The 22,023-nt window shown below is 42.1% G+C and overlaps 1 protein-coding gene across 3 annotated transcripts in view; it reads right to left on the bottom strand.

The window, feature by feature from the left end:
- Positions 1-20,944, bottom strand: part of RMND5A (required for meiotic nuclear division 5 homolog A) — a 72,708-nt gene extending 51,764 nt beyond the window's left edge. For all 3 annotated transcript variants that reach the window (XM_049784931.1, XM_049784933.1, XM_049784932.1), the window contains exon 1: positions 20,702-20,944. In XM_049784931.1, the coding sequence (XP_049640888.1) occupies positions 20,702-20,843 (142 nt within the window). In that variant the 5' untranslated portion in view covers positions 20,844-20,944. The remainder of the gene's footprint in view (positions 1-20,701) is intronic.
- Positions 20,945-22,023: the final 1,079 nt, after the last annotated feature.

Genomic DNA, 22,023 nt, shown 5'->3' with positions numbered 1-22,023 from the left:
GTGTTGGCGGGGATGTGGAGAGAAAGGAACTCTTATCCACTGCTGGTGGGAATGCCGTCTAGTTCAACCTTTATGGAAGGCGATATGGAGATTCCTCCAAAAACTGGAAATCGAGCTCCCATACGATCCAGCTATACAACTCCTAGGAATATACCCTAGGAACACAAAAATACAAAAACCCCTTCCTTACACCTATATTCATTGCAGCACAATTTACCATAGCAAGACTCTGGAAACAACCAAGATGCCCTTCAACAGACGAATGGCTAAAGAAACTGTGGTACATATACACAATGGAATATTATGCAGCTGTCAGGAGAGATGAAGTCATGAAATTTTCCTATACATGGATGTACACGGAATCTATTATGCTGAGTGAAATAAGTCAGAGAGAGAGAGAAAAACGCAGAATGGTCTCACTCATCTATGGGTTTTAAGAAAATTGAAAGACACCCTTGTAATAATTTTCAGACACAAAAGAGAAAAGAGCTGGAAGTTCCAGCTCACCTCAGGAAGCTCACCACAAAGAGTGATGAGTTTAGTTAGGGAAATAACTACATTTTGAACTGTCCTAATAATGAGAATGTATGAGGAAAATGGAGAGCCTGTCTAGAGTACAGGCGGGGGTCGGGTGGGGCGAAGGGAGACTTGGGACATTGGTGATGGGAATGTTGCACTGGTGATGGGTGGTGTTCTTTACATGACTGAAACCCAAACACAATCATGTATGTAATTAAGGTGTTTAAATAAATTTAAAAAAAAATATCTAGGAAGCAGATAGAATAAAAATTTTATAGCCAAACAGATCTACAACAAGACATACCATTGTTAAATCACCACAAGCTTAAAATAAAGGAATAATACTGAAAAATTCTAGGGAAAAGAAAAAAGTAACACACAAAAAAAGGCCCTGCTATCAAGGTTTCATCAGGCTTCTCATCAGAGACCCTCTAGGCTAGGAAAGTGGCATGACAACCTCACACTGAGACAAAAACTGCAGCAAAGAATGCTCTACCCTGCAACACAAGCATTCAAAAATGGAAGAAATAAAGGCTTTCTCCAATAAGAAAACACTACCAACAACTGCTGTACAAAACATTTTGATACAAATGATCAAGTAACACAACAAACAACAACACTAATGTGAGAAAACAAAGATAAAGAGGAAAAAGAAAAGGACAGAATCAGTGTAATCAAATGATGACCAACTCATACAAAAACAATAAAGACTTGTTTTGATACAGTAAGTATGATACAATCCCTATGGTAACCACAAAAGAAAAATCTGGGACAGACACACTTAGAAAAAAAAAAAAAAAAGAAATGCAGAGACTCACCAGGAAAAAACACCCAGATGAAAACACAGAAGCAAATAAAGAAAGAACAGAAATATAAAACAACCAAAATTCAAAAGGGGCTTGAATGGCAATAAAACCATCATCACCCTAAGTGTACAATCTGGCCTCACCAAAACACACAGTTCTGAAGAGATAAAAACCTAGGAACTAGGCTGGAGTGACAGCTCAAATGGCTAGGGATGAGGCAACAGTACAGTGGCTAAGGTGCTTGCTTTGCAAGCAACTGACTTGGTGTCAATTCTTGGCACTCCGTAAGATCCCCTGAGCCCTGTCAGGAGTGATCCCTAGCACATACTCAGGAATGCGCCCAAAGCATCACAAGATGTAGCCCCAAAAGCAAGCAAAAAAATCTAAAGTACAGGTCAAGTATGAGCTAAAGCCTAAACTCGAATGCCAATGTCACATGGTCCCCAGAGAACTTGCAGCACCAGATCACAAAGGACCACACAGAACAGATATCACCTGAACATTACTTCTCCCCAATAGCACACACTTAGAAGACTTCACACCCTGTAATGTATCTTCGTTGTTAACTTTGCTGGGTATTTGTGAATCCAAGAACAGTCCCCAGAATGTTGGTGTACCTATCTGAGACCCGCCCATTAATGGGAGGGGTCTTGGGAACTGAATATTAGGTGTGACCTTACCTGCAAGACCCCGCCCATTCCTGGGAGGGGTCTTGGAATAGGTAGAGAACCCTGGAGCCAGGGGATTAGGGGGCTGCCCTGCTGCGCTCGCTGGCTTTAGGTTCTTTGCCTCTTTTGGTCTTTGACCAGGATGGAGGCCAAAGGAAGATGGCTGAATTATAAGATGCAGGGCTAAGAATGGCCGAATGCTTGAAAGGTTATGAGATAGGCCACACACCTGTGGTGGTCAGGGCATGAATAAAGCTGATGGTTCCTGGTGCCTGCCTATGAGTGAGTGATTTCGCCTTTCACCTGGGCCTGGGACCCGCTGGCTGAATGGGGTTGCTGAGCCACGTGGCCTGGGATGGCAGAGAGAGAAATCCATCGCCATCCACCGCCATCCAGCCCCATCGTTAATTATTTGATTCTACAACACCCTAACCTGAGACAATAACATAACGCTGTAGTAATTAATTAAAAGTGTTATATTGGGGGCCGGAGAGATAGTACAGCAGTAGGGCATTTGCCTTGCATGCACTGACCCAGGTTCGATCCCCCAGCATCCCACGTGGTCCCCAAGTCTGCCAAGAACAATTTTTGAGTGCAGAGCCAGGAGTAACCCCTGAGCACTACCAGATGTGGCCCCAAAAATAAATAAATGAAGCGCTATATTGGAACAAAGCAGATAGACCAACAGAACAGAATATGAAGTCCAGAAATGAACCAATCTACAAGTATCTGGACCTCTATGATAAAGGAACCAAGTCAACAAAATAAAAGAGGAGAATGCTTCTTCAGTGACTCATACAAGGGATCCAGGGATCCCTCTATGCATGCAGGAGGACTGATAGTCCCATGTGGTTCCACGTGGTTCCATGTGGTCACCAAGTGACTGAAAACAGGCTTTTGAGCTCTATGCTGGAGTAATTCTGGAGCATGATCAGATTGCCTTCTCTAATCCCAAATTACACAAAACAAACAAAAAATAAATTGGGTTGGGAAAACTAAATTGCCACATGCAAAAAGATGAAATTTGACCACTATTTAATACCACTCTCCAGCACCTCACATATCAGATATATTTGAAGATTCCAATGGCATGGACACAAAAGGAAAACTAGATAAAGGAGATTACATCAAAGTTAAATGCTTTTTGACAGAGAAAAATAAAAACCTACCCCACTGCCAAAAAGCAACCTATCAACTGGAGAAAATACTGACATCAGATAACGAATAACCAAATTATACAGGGAACACACACAAGTCCACAAAAAAAAATGTTTTTAAACTATTTAAGGGTAAAAGACATGAATAGATTACTAATCCAAAGATGAGAGACAGAAATGTCCCAGAGACACCAAAAAAGTGTTCAGTATCACTTAGCAAAATAGACCCCACACCATTCTGTCCTCACACCAATGAGAATGGCTTAGGTCAGAAATATGGGAAGCAAGTGGTGGTGCTTCTGGGTAAAAGGGCACTAGGGTACACTCTAGGTAGAAATGTAAACTGATAAAACAAACAAAAAAATAAATAAATAAATAAAACTGGGATTCCTTAAAAATAAATAATAATGGGGGCCGGCATAGTGGCGCTAGAGGTAAGGTGTCTGCCTTGCCAGCGCTAGCTTAGGATGGACCACGGTTCGATCCCCCAGCATCCCATATGGTCCCCCAAGCCAGGAGCGACTTCTGAGTGCATAGCCAGGAATAACCCCTGAGCGTTACTGGGTGTGGCCCAAAAACCATAAATAAATAAATAAATAAATAAATAAATAAATAAATAAATAGATGAATAAATAGATGAATAAATAAATAATGAAAATTCCAAATGATCCAACCCCAAGCATTTTTCTTCAAGGTGGATGTGAAAGGATATTTGCTTCTCTCTGTTGAAAGTAGCATTATATCTAATGATTTCCTAAACATGAAATCAACCAAAATGGCAATCAACAGATGACAGGATAAGGGATCTGTGGTCTATTTTATCCAATGGAATACACTCTTCCATTAAAAAAATGAAATTGAGTTTTGGAAGCAAAATGGGTGGAATCTAAGGTAACAGTGGTGAGTTTAGTAATAAGAAAGTGAAAGATCACAGTGTAGCTCACTCTGTGAAATACAGATTACTAAGGCACACAAAACTGGCAAGAAAAAGAAAACTGCTAAGGCTCAATGAAAATCCGGGAGGAAACCAAAGGAAAAGGGATGAGGGAGGGTGGGAGGAATTTACTGAGGAGTGTTGTTGGTGGTGGGATAATGCTAGAGCTTTAAGAGATCAGAGTTGTACTCATACACATAAATACATACACATAGGTATGAAGCTAAACTCCTGAAATACCATGATGTTATAAGCGAATGATGTCTGGAAAAAAATATCAAAGAATACATTAAGAAACCATCAAGTAGGGCCCGGAGAGGTAGCACAGCGGTGTTTGCCTTGCAAGCAGCCGATCCAGGACCAAAGGTGGTTGGTTCGAGTCCCGGTGTCCCATATGGTCCCCCCGTGCCTGCCAGGAGCTATTTCTGAGCAGATAGTCAGGAGTAATCCCTGAGCACTGCTGGGTGTGGCCCAAAAACCAAAAAAAAAAAAGAAAAGAAAGAAAGAAAAAGAAACCATCAAGTTGTCTTCCAACTTGGCTGTCACACAAATATATTTTAATTGAGTTAGCAATGGGGATTCCTTAAATCTTAGTCCCAGTTAGCAATATGGGCCAGAGACACAGTATAGGGGTTAAGACATTTTTCATGCATCAGAACTCAGTTTGATATCTATGCTATAAAGTGTCCGACCACCTCTAGGACTAAGTGTAGTGAGTCAGTGCCATGAATAGCCATAAACAGCTGAGCGCCACCAGGCATGACCCCAAAACAAGCAATAACTTTGGCTTATAAGCCTAAATGTATGTTTTAGGATATTTTGTTGTGTTATTACAAAATGCCCACCACCAAAGGGCCAATACACCTCTACCAGTCCAGTGAACCCTCTCCATCCATTCAGTGCACTTCCCCCCACCCCTTTGACAAAAGTCCAAAAGTGTGGGTTGTTTTCAAATCTTCACTATTGTACTTTTGGGATTTTGTTTTCACACACACACTTTTTAAAGGTCACTTTCAGTGTAACTTCAACAGATAAAATAATATTCAATAAGAGTTAACTTTAAATTCAAACAGTCAACACAGAATCAGTCTGTTTCAAGTTTCTGCTTTCAATATGAAAATATAGTACCTTTTATTTTACAGACTATGTGAATAATAACTTCAGAAACTGGAACTAATTCCCATCTCCAAAACTAAATACTGCTGAACTGTTCTAGAGCCTACCCAAGACTGTCCTTAGGCTGCTGAGCCATTTCAGAATTTATGTCCACTAGTTTCATAGAAACAATGTTAGGAAAATAATCATTTCCATAGTATCCTGTATTTCTCCAACAAATTTCCTGATTCCTTAAACTTCCTTCCCATCAGGACTCACACTTTACTGTAAATATTTTCTCTAACATACCCACAAAATTACTTGAAGATAAGAAAAAAAAAATTTTTTTTTTGGTTTTTGGGCCACATCCAGCAGTGCTCAGGGGTTACTCCTGGCTGTCTGCTCAGAAATAGCTCCTGGCAGGCACGGGGGACCATATGGGACACCGGGATTCGAACCAACCACCTTTGGTCCTGGATCAACTGCTTGCAAGGCAAACGCTGCAGTGCTATCTCTCCGGGCCCAAGAAAATATTTTTAATCATCAAAATGCAGCATGCTAACTGACACATATCAGGTATTAAAAACTACTCACAGAAATACTGTACTAAAAATTACTATGTGGTAATATTATACATTGATAGTAATAAATAATTTTAAAGAATGCATTACGTTTCTACACATCCCAAATTTCTAACCCAGCACTAAGGACAGGCACCACCATGCCATTGACAGCATGCACATCCCACACCCCAGTTAGCTTAGACTATGCAACAGCATCCTAGTCTAACTTAAATTTTCCAAATACAAGTTAGTCATTCAACACATAGGCGCAGGCGCATGCACACGCACGCGCACAAACATATATACACACATAAACACACACCCCAATTTTCAAAGGAAACACATTTACAGGACCAAGAGATAGGCTAAGGGTTAGACTGACTGTTCCCTGCACACTCCCATACATCTCTCAGTGTGGCCCTGGAGGACCCCAGCATCAATGACTGAGGCCCCACAGTACCACCAAGGTGATGGAGCACTGCCAGGCCCCAAAATGTACAAAATCAGAATGAGATAGAAGAAAAAAATTACATGGTAATAAGGGGTGCCTAGTTTCACAAAGCAAGAAATTATAAATGAAATCTATAATGATATAATTGACACTATTTATATAATCCCTATTTATACTTTGGTTTCATGAAAAATGTCTCATACAATTCCAGCACTTTGTACATACATTTGCTCAACTGTTCTCCTTAATAACTAATCACAAGGCTCAAGTTAATTGTGTGTCTGTTCAGGAGTCAAGATTTATTATTACCCATCACTTGGGACTATTTAATACAATAAAGACAAAGCCATCACTATATTGAAAACTGTTTTTCTTGGCTACTCGGCATTTGCATTCTCAACTCTGTTTGCACTTACTTTTATATCAGGATGAGAAAACCCTCAAATAATCCCATACTCATTGTTACAATGTTGCTGAAACTAAAAACCTGGCTGGGGGCAGCACTTAACACTAGGCTAGATATATCTGCTCACAGGCAGGTAATCAAATATTTTAATCTAGTCTGTATGGCGCAGTCTGGGCACATTACTTAAAAGACAAACTTTTCACCTCTCAGTAAGAGCCTCACTACAGATTATGAGAGCACCATGTAAAATGACACACAACAGAGGCAGGTACTGAGTATGACTAGGGCTTGGATTCCCATAAAGGCTGAAAATCTCACCACACATTAGAATATTTTGGTGGAAAGAAATAGGATTTGCCTTAAATCACTGATGTAACTTTTTTATAACTTTCCTCAGAGCAAGAAAAATATTCAAGTTCACAAATATCACATATATTGCATTTGCATTTATTAAAAATTAACTCAGCTTTCACCAAATGGGCACAAATATTAAACTTGGAATTACATGGAGAGCAAAACAGCACACGGGTTTTGACGTAAATACAAAGAAAGCCATTTTGCAAGCAAGCCTGAAGGTACCTAAATAAAGGTTAATTTCATCATACCAGCCTTTAAAAACTATACTCCAGAATATACTCTGGTTAGTCCATCAAAAATTAATCAACTTTGAGCCAGAATGATAGCACAGTAATAGGATGTTTGCCTTGCATGCAGCTGACCCAGGAGAGATGTGGCTTAGATCCCCAGCATCCCATATGGTCCAGCCAGGAGTGATTTCTAAGTGGAGAACCAAGAGTAACCCATAACCCCTGAGCGCCGCCAGTGTGGCCCAAAAAATAATTAATTAAATTTAAAATAGCTAAAAGATAAAGCATCATTAAGGGGTAAATAACATTAAGGAATAAACATATGTTAACTCCTGAGGGAAAGAGGCAGGACACAAACCCAGGCATGCTAAGGGCTAAGGATCACTCCTGGAGGTGCTCAGGATATGAGGTTCTCGGGAATGAGCCCAAGTTGGCTACATGCAAGGCAAGCACATTAGTCACAGTATTATTTCACCAGTCTCTGTTATCCTCATTTTATTAAAATGCCGAAAGGGGCCAGAGTGATAACGCAGAGGTAGGCATTTGCTTTGTATGCAGCTGATCCAGGACAGACCTTGGTTCGATTCTCAGCGTCTCATGGTCTCCCAAGCCAGGAACGATTTCTGAGAGTATAGCCAGGAGTAACCCTTGAGCATCACTGAATATGCACCCCCCCCCAAAAAAAAAAGCCTTATGGCCTTAAAATAAACAAAGAAACACAGATAAAGACAACAACAGAAAATAAAGTAAAAAAAAAAAAAAAGGAGGACTATGACATTCTGGATCTAATTAACAGTAAGCACTGAATGCTCATGTCAGCAATGTTCAAGGTACAGATTAAGTGCTCTGGACAGATTAATTAAGGATGAGAGTAGGAGGAGACAAAAAGGACTGAAGGGTCTAAGATTAGTTCTAAAGTACATGACAAGGTAAATGGATAGCTTGCCAAACACTAAAATAGAAAAATCTGGAATTTGAAAATGTGTGGCTCATATCGAAAGACAATAAAAGGACTACTTCATACTCTGAGTAGAAACTCAAGAAACAAGAAACTCTTGTAAGTAACCTCAGTAGCTAGTACACAGCAACTGTTCAACCATTAATCAAAAGAAAAGACACAGAACTGAACAATTTTTTTCTAACACAACACACATCAAAACTAAAACAAGTTCTTCAACATGTTAGTGTTGGCAAATCAATAAAATGATTGATGGTCCTTATGGTCTACTGGCAAATCAAAGTATAGAATATATTGGTCCCAACCCAATGGTCTATCTTAACCTCTTTCATTATAATTTTTGTTGAGGGTCCCTCCCAACAGTATTGGGGCCTGAAACATGCTCTCTGTCATGCTGCTGGCCGAAGGAAGGTTCAATTCTCGGACCCACAAAGAAGTGGTGCAGGATATTCCAGGGCCACACCTGGTAGGGCTGGATCCCCAGAACTGCATGGTCCCCTCAGCATTTCCAAGAGCAAACCCTGAGCAGAGCCAAGAGAAACCCCAAAGCAATTCTGAGTGTGGCCTTCCATAATCATAAGATAAAAAATTAGAAACTTGAATTCAATGTTTTTTCTTTTATTCCAGGACATCCTGTAGGATCCTTTGCTATTCCCCAAAGGCTCCTGATGCTCCTCTGAAGAGTTTCTCCCAATGTCTCAAACCCTATCTCCTCTTTCTGAGCTAAACACTCAGTATTTGGCTGACAGAAAAACTATCAGTCCCATTTTCCTAATAGAATTCTTAAAGCATGAGGATAATTGTCCTTTGAAACTCCCTCAAGATCTGGCCAAGTTCCAAATATATCTGGTGATTACTCATCTAAAAGTGACCGACGTGAGGAAAGCCCCACCACCCGGCAGTTCTTCCTAAGAGCTCCTCTCCCTACTCTTCGTTTCTGCATTAACCAGACACAAGACTACAATTACTTTACCATGGCTTGAGAGTCTTCCCTCTCCAATACTGGAAAGTCTGGTCTCAACACATGACTAAAATTCCTAGAAGACTGTTCCTTATACACCTTTTAAATACCTTTTCTTAAAAATTAAATCACAATGAGATAGTGAGAAAGTTGTTAGTAGTTGAGTTCCAGTCATACAGTTCTAACACTCATCCCTTCACCAGAGTTTATGCATATCATTTTACTTCCTTCAAGTCCCAGTTCTTGTGCATTTCCAACTATTATTATTCTAGTGGTTCCCTCTGTCTTTTCTGTTGTTGTTGTTGTTGTTGTTGTTGTTGTTGTTGTTGTTTTTGGCCCACACTTAGTGACACTCAGAGGTTACTCCTGGCTGTGCGCTCAGAAATGTCTCATCATTTCTTCTCATTTATGAATAGGGTTAATTTGTTTTTTTTGTCTTGCTAAGTTCTATCAGTGCCTTTGTATCTTAGATATTAATCCCTTACCTGATGGATACTGGGTGAATAATTTCTCCAATTCATGGGTAGTCTTAGTATCCTAGTCACTGTTTCCTTTGAAGGGCAGAAGCTTCTCAGTTTAATGTAATCCCATTTGTTTATCTTTTCTCCCACTTGCTTGGAAGGTGGTGTTTCCTCCCTGAAGATGTCCCAACTTCAAAGTCACAGAGTGTTCTGCCTACATTTTCCTCTATATACCTTATGGTTTGAGATCTGATATTAATTTAATCCTTTTTGATTTGACCTTCATGCATGGTGTTAAAGAGAGATCTGAGTTCACTTTTTTGCATGTAATTGACCAGTTTTCCTAATACTACTTGTTGAATACTACTTGTTCCACATTTCTTGCCCCTTCATCAAAGATTAATTGACCATATACCTGGGGATCAGTCTCAGAATATTCAGGTCTATTCTCATCTCCTCCCCCTTTTCATTTGATTCAATTCATTACGTTCCTTTATCTTTGTGAGTCTGCTAATAGTTTATCAATCTTGTTTATTTTTTCAAAGAACCAAATCTTGCTTTATTTATCTTTTAGATTGGTTTTCTTTTGGGGGGAGGGTTCTGGTTCATTAATTTCTGCTCTAAGTTTTATCATTTCCTTCCACCTGTTTATTTTTAGTTCATTTTGTTGGTCCTTTGCCAATTTTTTAAGCTGTACTATTGTTATTTATGTAGACTCCTCCTTCCTGATAAATGCTTACAAAGCTAAACATTTTCCTCTTAATACTGCTTTTGCTGTGTCCCACAAATTCTGATAATTCATGTTTTCATTCTCATTTGTTTCAAGAAATCTTTTGATTTCCTCTTTAATCTTTGTCTCTGGCCATTGGTTGTTCAGTAGCGAGCTGTTTAATTTCCAGGTGTTAAAGTTTTTTCTTAATGACTGCAATTCACTTCTATTTTCAGTGTATTATGATCTGGGAAGAGAGCTAACACAATTTATATCCTTTTGATCTTATGAAGGAATGTCTTATGGCCCAGCATATGGTCTATCTTGGAGAATGTCCCATGTACTTTGGAGAAGTATATGTATCCAGCTTTCTGGAGATGAAGAGCCTTGTGTATATTTACTAAGCCACTCTCTTCCATTACTTCCTTCAAAGCCAGAATATCCTAAAGTTTTAATTCCCACTACTGCTAGTCAACAGTCTTTTATTCTTCTCCTGGCCATACTCTTGTCTGGGCTCACTCACCTCAGTTTATTTCAAAAATTTCCTTCTCGGTCTTAATTACATTTCCCCACCACCACCACCCAATCATCACCCTTACTTCTAAAGTATTTGGGTATTATTCTTATACTATGGGATTTTTTTTAAATATCTATGTCTGGGGCCAGAGAGATAGCATGGAGGTAAGGCATTTGCCTTTCATGCAGAAGATCATTGGTTCAAATCCAGGCATCCCATATGGTCCCCCAAGCCTGCCAGGAGCAATTTCTGAGCTCAGAGCCAGGAGTAATCCCTGAGCACTGCCGGGTTTGACCCAAAAAATAAAAATAAATAAAAATAAAATAAATAAAATTAAAAAAAATATGTCTATCCTTATTCCTGAGTCATTTCATTCAGCATACTTTCCATGTGCATTCATGTTCAAGCAAATTTATCATTTCCTTTGAGGTACAGAAGCTTCTTAATTTAATATAGTCATATTTGTTATCTTTGCTTCCACTTGCTTGTTCAGTGGTGTTTTCTCCTTGAAGATCCTTTAGCTCAGGGGTCTCAAACTCAATTACCTGGGGGCCGCAGGAGGCAAAATCAGGGTGATCCTTGAGTGCAAAGTCAGTAGTAAGCCTTGAACATTGGGGGGTGTGACCCAAACAACTAAAACAAACAAACAAAACAAGATTCCTCTAGGGCAGGGCCACAGAATGTTGTACGGAGGGCCGGAAATGGCCCACAGGCCGTGAGTTTGAGACCCCTGAGTTAGAAGCATACAGGCAAGTGCCTGAACCCCCATATTGCATCTCTCTAGTCCATGTTCTTATCTTAAACAATACTTAAAATATAAGCTTGTATGAAGATGACACAAATTCCATCATCTTTATTTCTAAGCTCTGAAAATAAAACCAAACAATGGAGAGCACACCTGAGAGACGAGAATGAGACAAGACCTTCTGAAATCACTTGCAATTCTAAAACCAACTGGCCTAATCCCAACCTAGTTGCAAGTTAACAAATTCCCTTTTAATTAAAACTATTTTGCCACCTCAACCCTAAGAATTCAGAGTAACATATGTTAGTTTGCATAAACATGGTGGCAAACAATTGTTAAATAACACCAAAGAATTATCTCCTAAACGAACCTCAAAGGGAATGGATGGTAAAATAAAATCTGTTGCAAAACCCAACTGTAGAATACCAACACTGATCTATTCTGACACCATCTAAAATAGCCCAAGTAGCTCTCCAACTATTCTCTTAAGAATATTCCAACAGCTACTGTTCTCAGCCAAAAGTGTCACCTACTTTCCACATGAGATGTTAAATGTCTGTATAAAATGTATTTAATTCTCAAAAGTTTCTCACTAGTATTTCACTAAGTTAACAAAACTGGCTCTGTAGCCTACTTTTTTCTTTATGTACACAAAAGAATATGGCATAAGTAAATAAACTATTAGTCCACTACATCCTCATCCTTTTATAATTACATTCACCATTGACAGGCTGAAATCTGAGTTTTCAGTATGTATGTATGAAATATACAACACTAATTCTAGAAAGAAAAATTATACTTAGCATACAACCCTGGACCTTTTCTGACTATGGTAGTAATTCTATATCACTATCTATGTTTTCTTTCATGCTTACCTTCCCTTCTCTCTTGTCATCTACAAATCGTGGGGGGTTGGCTTTGAGGTTCAAACCCTTCAGTATTCAAGATCTGTGCTTGATCAAGGGACAAGATGGTGGGGAATGGAACATGGGTTCCCTACATTCAAAGAATACATTCAACCCATTGAGTACTCTCTCTAGCCTCCTCCTTAAATTTAAAAGAGGAAAAAAAAAGCAGAGAACAGAACCACAATTAACTAAATTCCAAAGGGGAGGGGAACAGTGGCCCAAGAGATAGCACAACAGTAGGGCGTTTGCCTTGCATGCAGCTGGTTCAGGAGGGATGGTGGTTCGAAACCCGGCATCCCATATGGTCCCCCTTGCCTGCTAAGAGCGATTTCTGAGTGCAGAGTAACCACTGAGCAGCACCAGGTGTGACCCAAAAACCAAAAAATAAAATTAAAAATAAGAAATAAAACAGAGAATCTTCGCATAAATGGGCTTTACTACTAAGTATCAGACCACACTTAAACACACAAAAATAAGTTGTTAAACGATACAGAAAGGCACCTGCACTTCTATGTGAATTGGAGCATGTTCACAATAATCAGAATCTGGAAACAACCTAAGTGCCTAAGAGCAAATGAGTGGATAAGCAACTATGGTGCATTTATACTATACAATTGTTAGGAAAAATGAAGTCATGAAATCTGCTTATTCATGAATGGATATGGAGAGTTTTATGCCAAGTGAAATGAGTCAGAAGGGGGGACAGGCATAGAATGATCGCACTCATCTGTGGATGTAAAAATAGATACCCTTCAGTAACAATACTGCAAACCAGTGCCTAAAAGGGGGAGAATGGGGAAAGGGAGAGAAGAAAAGGAGAGAGAGGGAAGACCAGGGGGGGGGGGGAGTAACTGCCATAGAGGCAGAGGGTGGAGGAGGAAGGAAGGAAACTAGGGACTTGGTTGGCAGTAAATGTATACCGGCAAAAGGCTGGGTGTTAGTGTAAGATTGAAACTCAATAATGAACAACTCTGTAACTGTATCTGATAGTGATTCAATTAAAATAAAATTCTTAAACGAAGCTGTTGATGCTAATACAGGGGCTGGTCATACAAATTAAACTGTATTTATCAACTTGAAAAATGATTAATGATAGACAACTCTTAACATTCAATGCAAAATTCCTAAGATTAAACCACTTTCAGATATCACATAATTTCTTTTAATTATTTTTAAAACTTTAAAAGGGTCAGAGAGATAGCTAAGACCTTGCACAAAGTCCACCTGGGCTCAATTCCCAGTACCAAATGGTCCCACAATTTCCCCAGGAATAATCTCTGAGCACAGAGCCAGGAATAAGCCCTGAGCGCAGCCAGGTATAGCCTAAACACTAACAACAACCAGCACACAAACTCCCCAAACACTTTTTAAAATACTGCATATCCTTTATTCTTACAAAGACCTTGTTTTGCCAAGTAGTTGAGCATATCATAAAAAATATTCAGGGCCGGAGGGAAAGCAGGTAAGGTGTTTGGTGTTCGCCTTGCACATGGCTGACCTGGGTTCAATTCATAGCATCCCGTATGGTCCTCCAAGCCTGCCAGGAGTGATTTCTGAGTGCAGAGCCATGCCACCAGTTGTGGCCAGAAAGAAAATATTATTCTAATATTCAATTATTTCCACCTGATCGTCTCTTAGCAAATGTAAACTATATCAATAGTATATCGATACTACAAACTTAATATATAGTTATTTTCATTTTTTTTTATTTTATTTTTTTTTAATTTTTTTTTTTTTATTTTAATTATGACAACAAAGATGCAAAGAAAGAGGACAGGGTAAAGTTACAGTGGAAGCCCAATCACCCATAAACAGGATTCTCAGTAGTCCCATCGATGATATCCCAGCCTTATACTTTCAGCCAAAGAACATTAAGAAAAACAAAACTGAACCCATGTACCATACAATTACTTTGTCCCTCAAATCCCCCGTTGTAGTACATATTATTTCTTAGCAGCACACCATATAATCTAAAGATATTAGACTTATGTAACTCTTTAAACATTGAGGGCAAAGTACATTTATCTAGATCCATGCACATGCTTACTAGTTTAAATTAACCTCAAAAGTTTTAGTGGGTTGTTTTTCTTAAGGATTGGAGTCAAGGGACCATAGTAAAAAACGATATTAAAGTGGAGTTATTTTCATTTTTACTTCCCAACACTGAAATGCCAGGTTTGATCCCAGCATTCCATAGGGTAAGCCTTCCAGTAGTGATTTCTGAGCATAGAGCCAGGAGTAACCCAAGTGCCTCTGGGTGTGGCCCAAAAACAAAAAAGGTGCTTCAAGTATGGTTCCATCCCACTAATGTGAATGATTTAAGATAGTGTGTGAAATAATATTTGAATAGTTATAAATGCATTTTAATGTGTAGATTCTTAAACTAAGCACCTAAAATCCATGCCTTATTTCCTGCGAAGATGGAGAAGCACTAGTGATTATTCAAATAAGACCAAATATACAGCAAACAAGCACTAAATAACAGCATCAACCATACTGAATATCAAAAAAAAAAAAAAAAAATACTATATGTTCAAAGGGAAACTCTCATTTAAAGTTTGGTACAATGAAATGACTCAATTTCTCTCTTTCCTCAGTTAGGAAAATTAAGAGAACCTTGAAGTTTCATCAAACTAAGTCAAGGTCAGAGCTCAGTACAACCCTTGAAATTCTAGCAAATTAGGCTAAAAATTGGCATTCCTTTCCTAGACCATTAGCACAGAATTTCCATTGGCCATAAAGTCACTTGTACCTTCTTTACCTTGGCCAAATCACTCTGCGTCATCCCTCCACCCACTGATCCAGGCCCTAAGGACTCCAGAACAGTTTTCCAAGGACAAAGAAAGCCAAGCCATAGGAATTAACCCACCTGCAGGCAGATCAGGATCAGAACTTGTTTTTAATGTATTCTTGATTCTTTATTAGATTTATATTTCCATTCCTAGAATGTTCCAGAGCCATATATACCACCTACCCTACTAGCCCCTTCCACTCCTCTTTCCCTCTCCTTCTCCTTCTCCCTCCTCCCTCCCTCTCAGAGCCTTGCAAGTAATCCTCTGCCTTAAGACCTAACAGTTCCCTTTAAGTTTTTCTTCTTTTTGCCAGACTGGATTTGATTAGAATTACATTAAATAAATACTTGAGCACAAACTCATCGGCTAGGAATGAGCAGCCACACAATGTTACTTGAAGTAAGTACTTTGCCTTCAACAGTAAACAGTTAATTTACAGATGAAAGAGATTTTAGGGCTCTAGACAGGGGCTATTTCCAGGTCAGTTCCCAGGTTTGCCCCAAAGTGCACTGTTCATATCCTACCTTAGTAATAAGGACAGCAGGAGTAGGAAGGGTATTATTCAAGCTACATTTATGTGTTAAGTTTCTGCCACAAACTATCCAGACTGGCCTCAGTAGTATAGTACATTTGCAAACTCAAAAAAAAAAAAAAAAGACATTTAAACAGAAGAAAACTTAATTTCATTCTCAAAAACTCAACTAATTAAAGGAAAATGTTGACGCAATCCTCACCACCAGTATGAAGCAATGTTGGAGAATGGTCCCCTAGAACTCCACTTTATTAATTACATATTCTTGCAAGACCAAGTAGCACAAATAAAACCCAGAGACAAAGATTCAAAGCCCTGAGGGTCCCCGTTGGAGGCCTCTTCTCTGGTGGAAGGAAACAACCACATCATTTGTCTCGTGAGGAATATTCCATAAGTCCTGAATGTTTCTCTTCAAAAATAATTTACTCTTCATCCCATATGGTCCCCTGAGCACTACCAGGAGTGACTCCTGGGCATAAAGAAAGGAGTAAGTCCTGAGCACCACTGAGTATAGTTCCCCCCAAAAATTAATATTGTAATGATTTTTCTCTGAAAAATACCATAAACCATAGTATGCCAAAGCACGATGTTTGCCTTTACAAATGCACCAATAAGAGTAGTTTACGGGGATCCAATATAAGCCTGCAATAAGGAGGAGTGCAAAGGCAGAAGATTGGAAAGTTAAGGAATTATTATTGGAAAGCAAAATGAAAACTAGTAAATAAAATAAAAACAAAATTCCAGGGCTGGTTAGATAGCACAGCGGTAGGGCATTTGCCTTGCATGCAGCCGACCCAGGACAGACCTGGGTATAATTCCCGGTATTCCATATGGTCTCCCTGAACCTTCAAGGAGAGATTTCTGAGTGCAGAGCCTGGAGTAACCCCTGAGCGCTACTGGGTATGCCCCCCCCCCCAAAAAAAAAAACAATCCACATTTAGAAAATTTACCAGAATACAAAAAACTAACTTAAAAGGGTTCTCCCCATATTTTTGTTTGTTTGTTTTGGGGCCACACCCAGTAACGCTCAGGGGTTACTCCTGGCTGTGCGCTCAGAAATCGCTCCTGGCTTTGGGGACTATTGGGGATGCCGAGGGATCAAACCCCGGTCCATCCCTGGTTAGCGTGTGCAAGCACCCTACTGCTGGCGCCACCGCTCCGGCCCCGGGCTCTCCCCATATTACTGCAGTATTACTCATAATAACCAAGCACTGTAAGCAACTTAAGTATCCACCAACAGATGAACAGAGAAGATGTGGTACAGATCCATAATAGCATATCAGGTACTTTTTTAAAAGGTGTAAATTTTGCCATTTGCAATAACACATAGATGGACTTAATAAAAGAAACTTAGGTGATCAAAAAGAATCTTGTTCACTTGTTAACATTTTCACATGGAGATTGGAGAAATGCAAAACTACCAAAAGGAATTGTCTCTTGGGAGCAGCTGGTTCTTCCTGCTATGTGCACCCAAACCACCCAACCAGCCCACACTTGAGACCATCCCCAAAAATGTCTCCTGGTCTCTTGTACAGTCCCCCTGGTTAGCTCTGCAGATCCTAATCCCCCATCTTCAGACCACCCCCAAGAATAGGACACATGACCCACTACCATGGAGACACAGCCCTTTCGTTAAGCCACACTTGCTTGTACCCTAAACTTCTATCTGTTGTTTCTAACCGCAGCTTTTACCAGCCCAAATATCGTGCCCAATGATGGAGAAAAATGAACACCATACATTCTCATTCACATAAGATACATAAAGAAAACAGATGGACTAATTTAAATTAAAAATATACTTAAAAGAAAATAAACATTTAGGGGCCAGAGAGCACAGCGGTAGGGCATTTGCCTTGCATGTGGTCAACCTGAGCCAGACTCGGTTTGATTCCCGGTATCCCATATGGTCTCCCAGCCTGCCAGGGGAGATTACTGAGTGCAGAGCCAGGAGTAACCCCTGAGTACCGCTGGGTGAGGCTCAAAAACCAATCAATAAATCAATAAATTTAAAAAAAAAATAAATGTTTAGACTGTAAGATCAATTCGCCGGTTCCCAGAAGGATGGATAAATAAGGGGAGACTAGTATACGGAAAGAGAGCTGAATTTTTAGTAACAAAATTTATGTAATATATACATTTGTTTTTTTAAACATGCACAACTGAAACTTATATGTTATAATGCAGAGGCTCTTCAATTTGGGGGGGGGCGGTAATTGGGTCACATCTGGTGGTGCTCAGGTGTTAGTCCTGTCTCTGTGCTCAGAAATTGCCCCTGGCACGCACGGGGGACTGTATGGGATGCCAGGATTAGAACCACTGTTCTCCTGGATTGGCTGCTTGCAAGGCAATGCCCTACCGCTGTGCTATCTCTCCAGTCTCCTTCAATTTTTTTTTTAAAAAGTAACACAAGCAAGTCCCCAAGTCAGAATGAACAGCATGGCATACTCCATGATTAACAGTCCTCTGGTCATAAATACCCTAAAACCGAAAAGGTTTTTCTTTGAAATTTATTATTTTCCACATCTAAATTAGTCACAAATTCCCTACAGTAAAAATAAATGGGGCTTATGACATTCCCCCACAATTAACAAACCCCTCCCTTTTTTTAAGGAGGGTTGGTGGAGTAGCTTCAAGACCACGCCCAGTGGCGTGAAGAGGAACACAGGTGATGCTGAGGATCAAATCCAGGTTGCATGAAAGGCAAGTGCCCTAACTGCTCTCCTATTTCTCTGGCTCCAACAAACCCTTCCTGATATAGAAAAAGAGAAAGAAAAAAAAGGTATTTTACTTTCCATCATGCCCTCTAGAACTGCCTATACCACTCCTCAATTTGTTGTTTGTTTTAGTTTTGGAGCCACACCCAGCGGTGCTCAGGGGTTACTCCTAGCTCTACGTTCAATAATTGCTCCTGGCAGTCTCGGGGGAGCATATGGTGGGATGCTGGGGTTTCAGGGATCGAACCCCGGTCCATCCAAGGTCAGCAGCATGCCAGGTAAATGCCCTACCACTATGCTATCACTCTGCCCCCTACCCACTCCTCAGTTTCTAACTCGGTTCTTACATCCTTACGAAGATAATGTTCTTTGCACTTCACCAAGTCACTGACTCTCTTCCTTTTGACCATTAACAAGATTTCCTCTCCAGTGTGGCTGAGTAGGAGACACCATTCACCTAGGTTATTAAGTAGTCTTGGGCTGCCTCATCCCTGTTTGTATCATAGGGACTTATCCCAGTAATCTCTTTTGTCCTAACTCTATGAAGCTGCAAGCAGAGGGTCACTGACTTCCAGTAGCCAGATAAATACCAGCTACCCACTCTCTTTCTCTGAAGCCCCTGACCTTGGCAATGTCTGCTGGCTCTGTAACCCCACTGTGCAGGAGCAATTCTACCCATTCTCCTCGCTGCCTCCCTCAGTCCACTGAAACGACACCAAAAAACCATCTAAGTTGCTTCTGCCAAAGTCAATGCATCTTCAGCCACCAAGTCTGTCTTTACTAGTCCTTCCAGCTTTATTCTTACATACTCTACCATATACACCAAAGACAGACACACATCTCATGCCCAGTCCAGGCCACCCCTGCAGGCAGCCTTCTAGCCTGCTCCTTTTACCGGTTCACATTACAACTGCCCCCAAGAAGGATGCAGGTGCCTGCAGGGGCCAGACTGAAATGTCAGGACAGGCACTAGCTCCCAATCTGCAAAGGGCAGTTTGAGAAAGTAGGGCTTGAGCCTCTGGTTTGTCACTTGCCTCCACACTGCAGGGCTCACACGTACCTTTCCATACCCACATCTTCAATACCTCCATGTCTAAGCCCCTGCGAATTATAATGTCCCTTCCAAGCCTCTGGGATAGACCCACGACAGCAAGAATCCTGACTTAACTTACAGACCTTTAATGCCATCTGAAAAACGAAGCCCAAACCCTTTCCGAGCTGCTTCCACGGAAGACTTCAGCATAGTCTCGGCCCCCAAAGGCTGGAGGCATAATGACATCATCTAGGTAAAACACAGTTTCCTAGAAAAACTGTCTTCTGGGCAGCAAAAAATAAATAAATAAATGTTCCAACTTGACCCAGGAGACAAGTATCAAAAGTCGAAGCACAAATTGCATCAGGCTCAGGAGGTCCACACCGTGATGTGGGAAAAACTGCGAATTTGGGGGTCGGGGGGGCTGAGCTTTTGAGCAGCTGGGCCGCTGATGGAGAAGAGAAGAGCTACCTGCACCCCGCCAGTGATGGATGAAGTTGCCAGCGGAGTGGAGCGCAGCACTGCACTAACTGGGCACTGCACTAACACCCCGACTTTGCAAACAACAAACAAACAAACAAAAATTGAGGCGTGGGATAGGGAGTTCTAGAGGGAGTGACGGAAAGTAAAATACCTTTTTATTATATTTTTTTCCTATATCAGAAAGACTATATTGTTTGCCATCCATTGACTTGATCCTGATTACCTGGGCAGAGAAGCTGGTGGTGGAGAAGGATGAAACTATAACTGATGGGAAGAAGAAAAATAAATAAATAAAATAAAATAAAATCGAGTCCAGGCAAAGATAAGGAGTGTGTGTGTGGTGGGAAAATTCTGCAAAGAAAAACCCTCTTATTAAATAAACCTGGCCTTAAGGGACTAAAGAAAACCATGCACGCCCGGCCCTTTCTCGCAAGGCAGGCAGGCAGGCTCTGGGTTGGTACTGGGGTCGCTCATTCTGGGGGGAATGGGGGAAACTTTGGCAGGTGCAATGAGGCAGGCTTTGGGGCGCGTTTTAAGCACGGAGATGGGGCGGGTTGGGGGGCCAAGCTAGTGGGAGGAGGGGGTGGGATGAGTGTCAGGGGGTGACTAGGGGCTCTTGGAGTCCCGGGAGGCGTGATCGGGTTTGGGGGGGGGAGTCAGGCCCCGACCCCTACCTACCTACCTAGCTCCCTGCCCACCTACCGTGGCTCTGCAGGATCTCGTGCTTGAGGCCGCCCGTGTAGTCGATGAGCTCCTCCAGGCCGCGCTCGCACAGCTGCCCGTAGCCCGAGAACTTGTGCAGCACCTTCTCCAGCTCGCGCTCCACCGTCACGCACTGGTCCATGCCGGGATCCGCAGCCCTCCGGCCCGGGCCCGGCCCTGCTGCTGCGGCTGCGGCGGCTGCTGCTGCTGCTGCTCCTCCTCGGCCCCCAGGCGGGCGGCAGACGCAGCGACGGGGCGCGCTCGCTCCTAGTTTAGCCGAAGCGCCGGGTGCCCCGCGCAGCCCGTGCCAACCCGCCCCATGGCTTCCCGCTCCGGCTCAGTGCCTGCCAGACCCTTCCCGCGTCCTCCGACGGCACCGCCGCCGCCGCCGATTGTTTTTGTTTTCACGGGAACCGACCGATGACCTGCTTCTCCCGGGCGGCACCAAAAGCGCCGCCGACCTGGGGGGGGAGCAGCCGGCGGAGTGAGGGAAAAGGAGGCGACGCGGACCGTACCACATCGCACCTCGGAGGGGGTGGGAAGCTGAAGGGCCGCCGACCGGAAGTTGTGGGCCGTCCCACCACGCCCACGCGGGAGGCGGGCTTAGCGGGTGAAGTCGCACGCTGATTGGTCCGAGCTAGGAAACTAGGCCCTTGAGAGGCGGTCCTCGAGCGTTAGAAAGCGCTTCGGCTCCGCCCACAAGAGTCGGCGGAAGCCGTCCCTCTGCGCGCTCCGAAAACGAGCCAATCAGAAGCGGGGATGACGTCACTCGCGCGTATCTTCCAATCGCCCGCCGCGCGGCTTGATGCGTCAGCCAATCCAGATCGAGGGGTTGAACCAAGCGTCGCGCTGTTGGAGGGGGGCGCCTGGGCGAATCTTGCCTGGAAGCTAGTCAGTTTCTGAGACGCGGGGAGGGAGGGAGAGAGGGAAAGGGGCTATTTCTCCCCCTACCCCTGCGCTGCATCCTAACTAACCATGCAGTGGCTTCTTCGTCTTCCCAACGCTCTTGGGGGGACTGTGACTATGAAGTTGGAGGGGGAAAGACTCAGATCTATCACAGCGATTTAGGACGGGGTGTTGGAGCCACAGGCTTGCGTGCTGTTGCGATGCTTGGGCACATGCCCGACGCCTCCTGAGCCACAGCTTCTGGTGTGGAGCCCTCCTGTCTGTCCTTGAGCTGGCAGCTTCGTGCATTGATAGGAGCCGGTGTTAGAGACCCAGACTAGCTGGCCTGGCCTAATCGTGGGACTCAATCTCTTAAATCGGATTAAATTACTCCCTCCCACACTTGGTCTGGCGCCTACAATTTTGGCCCAGACCCC

Source organism: Suncus etruscus, chromosome 12 (assembly GCF_024139225.1).
Source record: "Suncus etruscus isolate mSunEtr1 chromosome 12, mSunEtr1.pri.cur, whole genome shotgun sequence".
Lineage (NCBI taxonomy): Eukaryota > Metazoa > Chordata > Mammalia > Eulipotyphla > Soricidae > Suncus > Suncus etruscus.
This window is presented reverse-complemented; position numbering and strand designations above follow the sequence as displayed.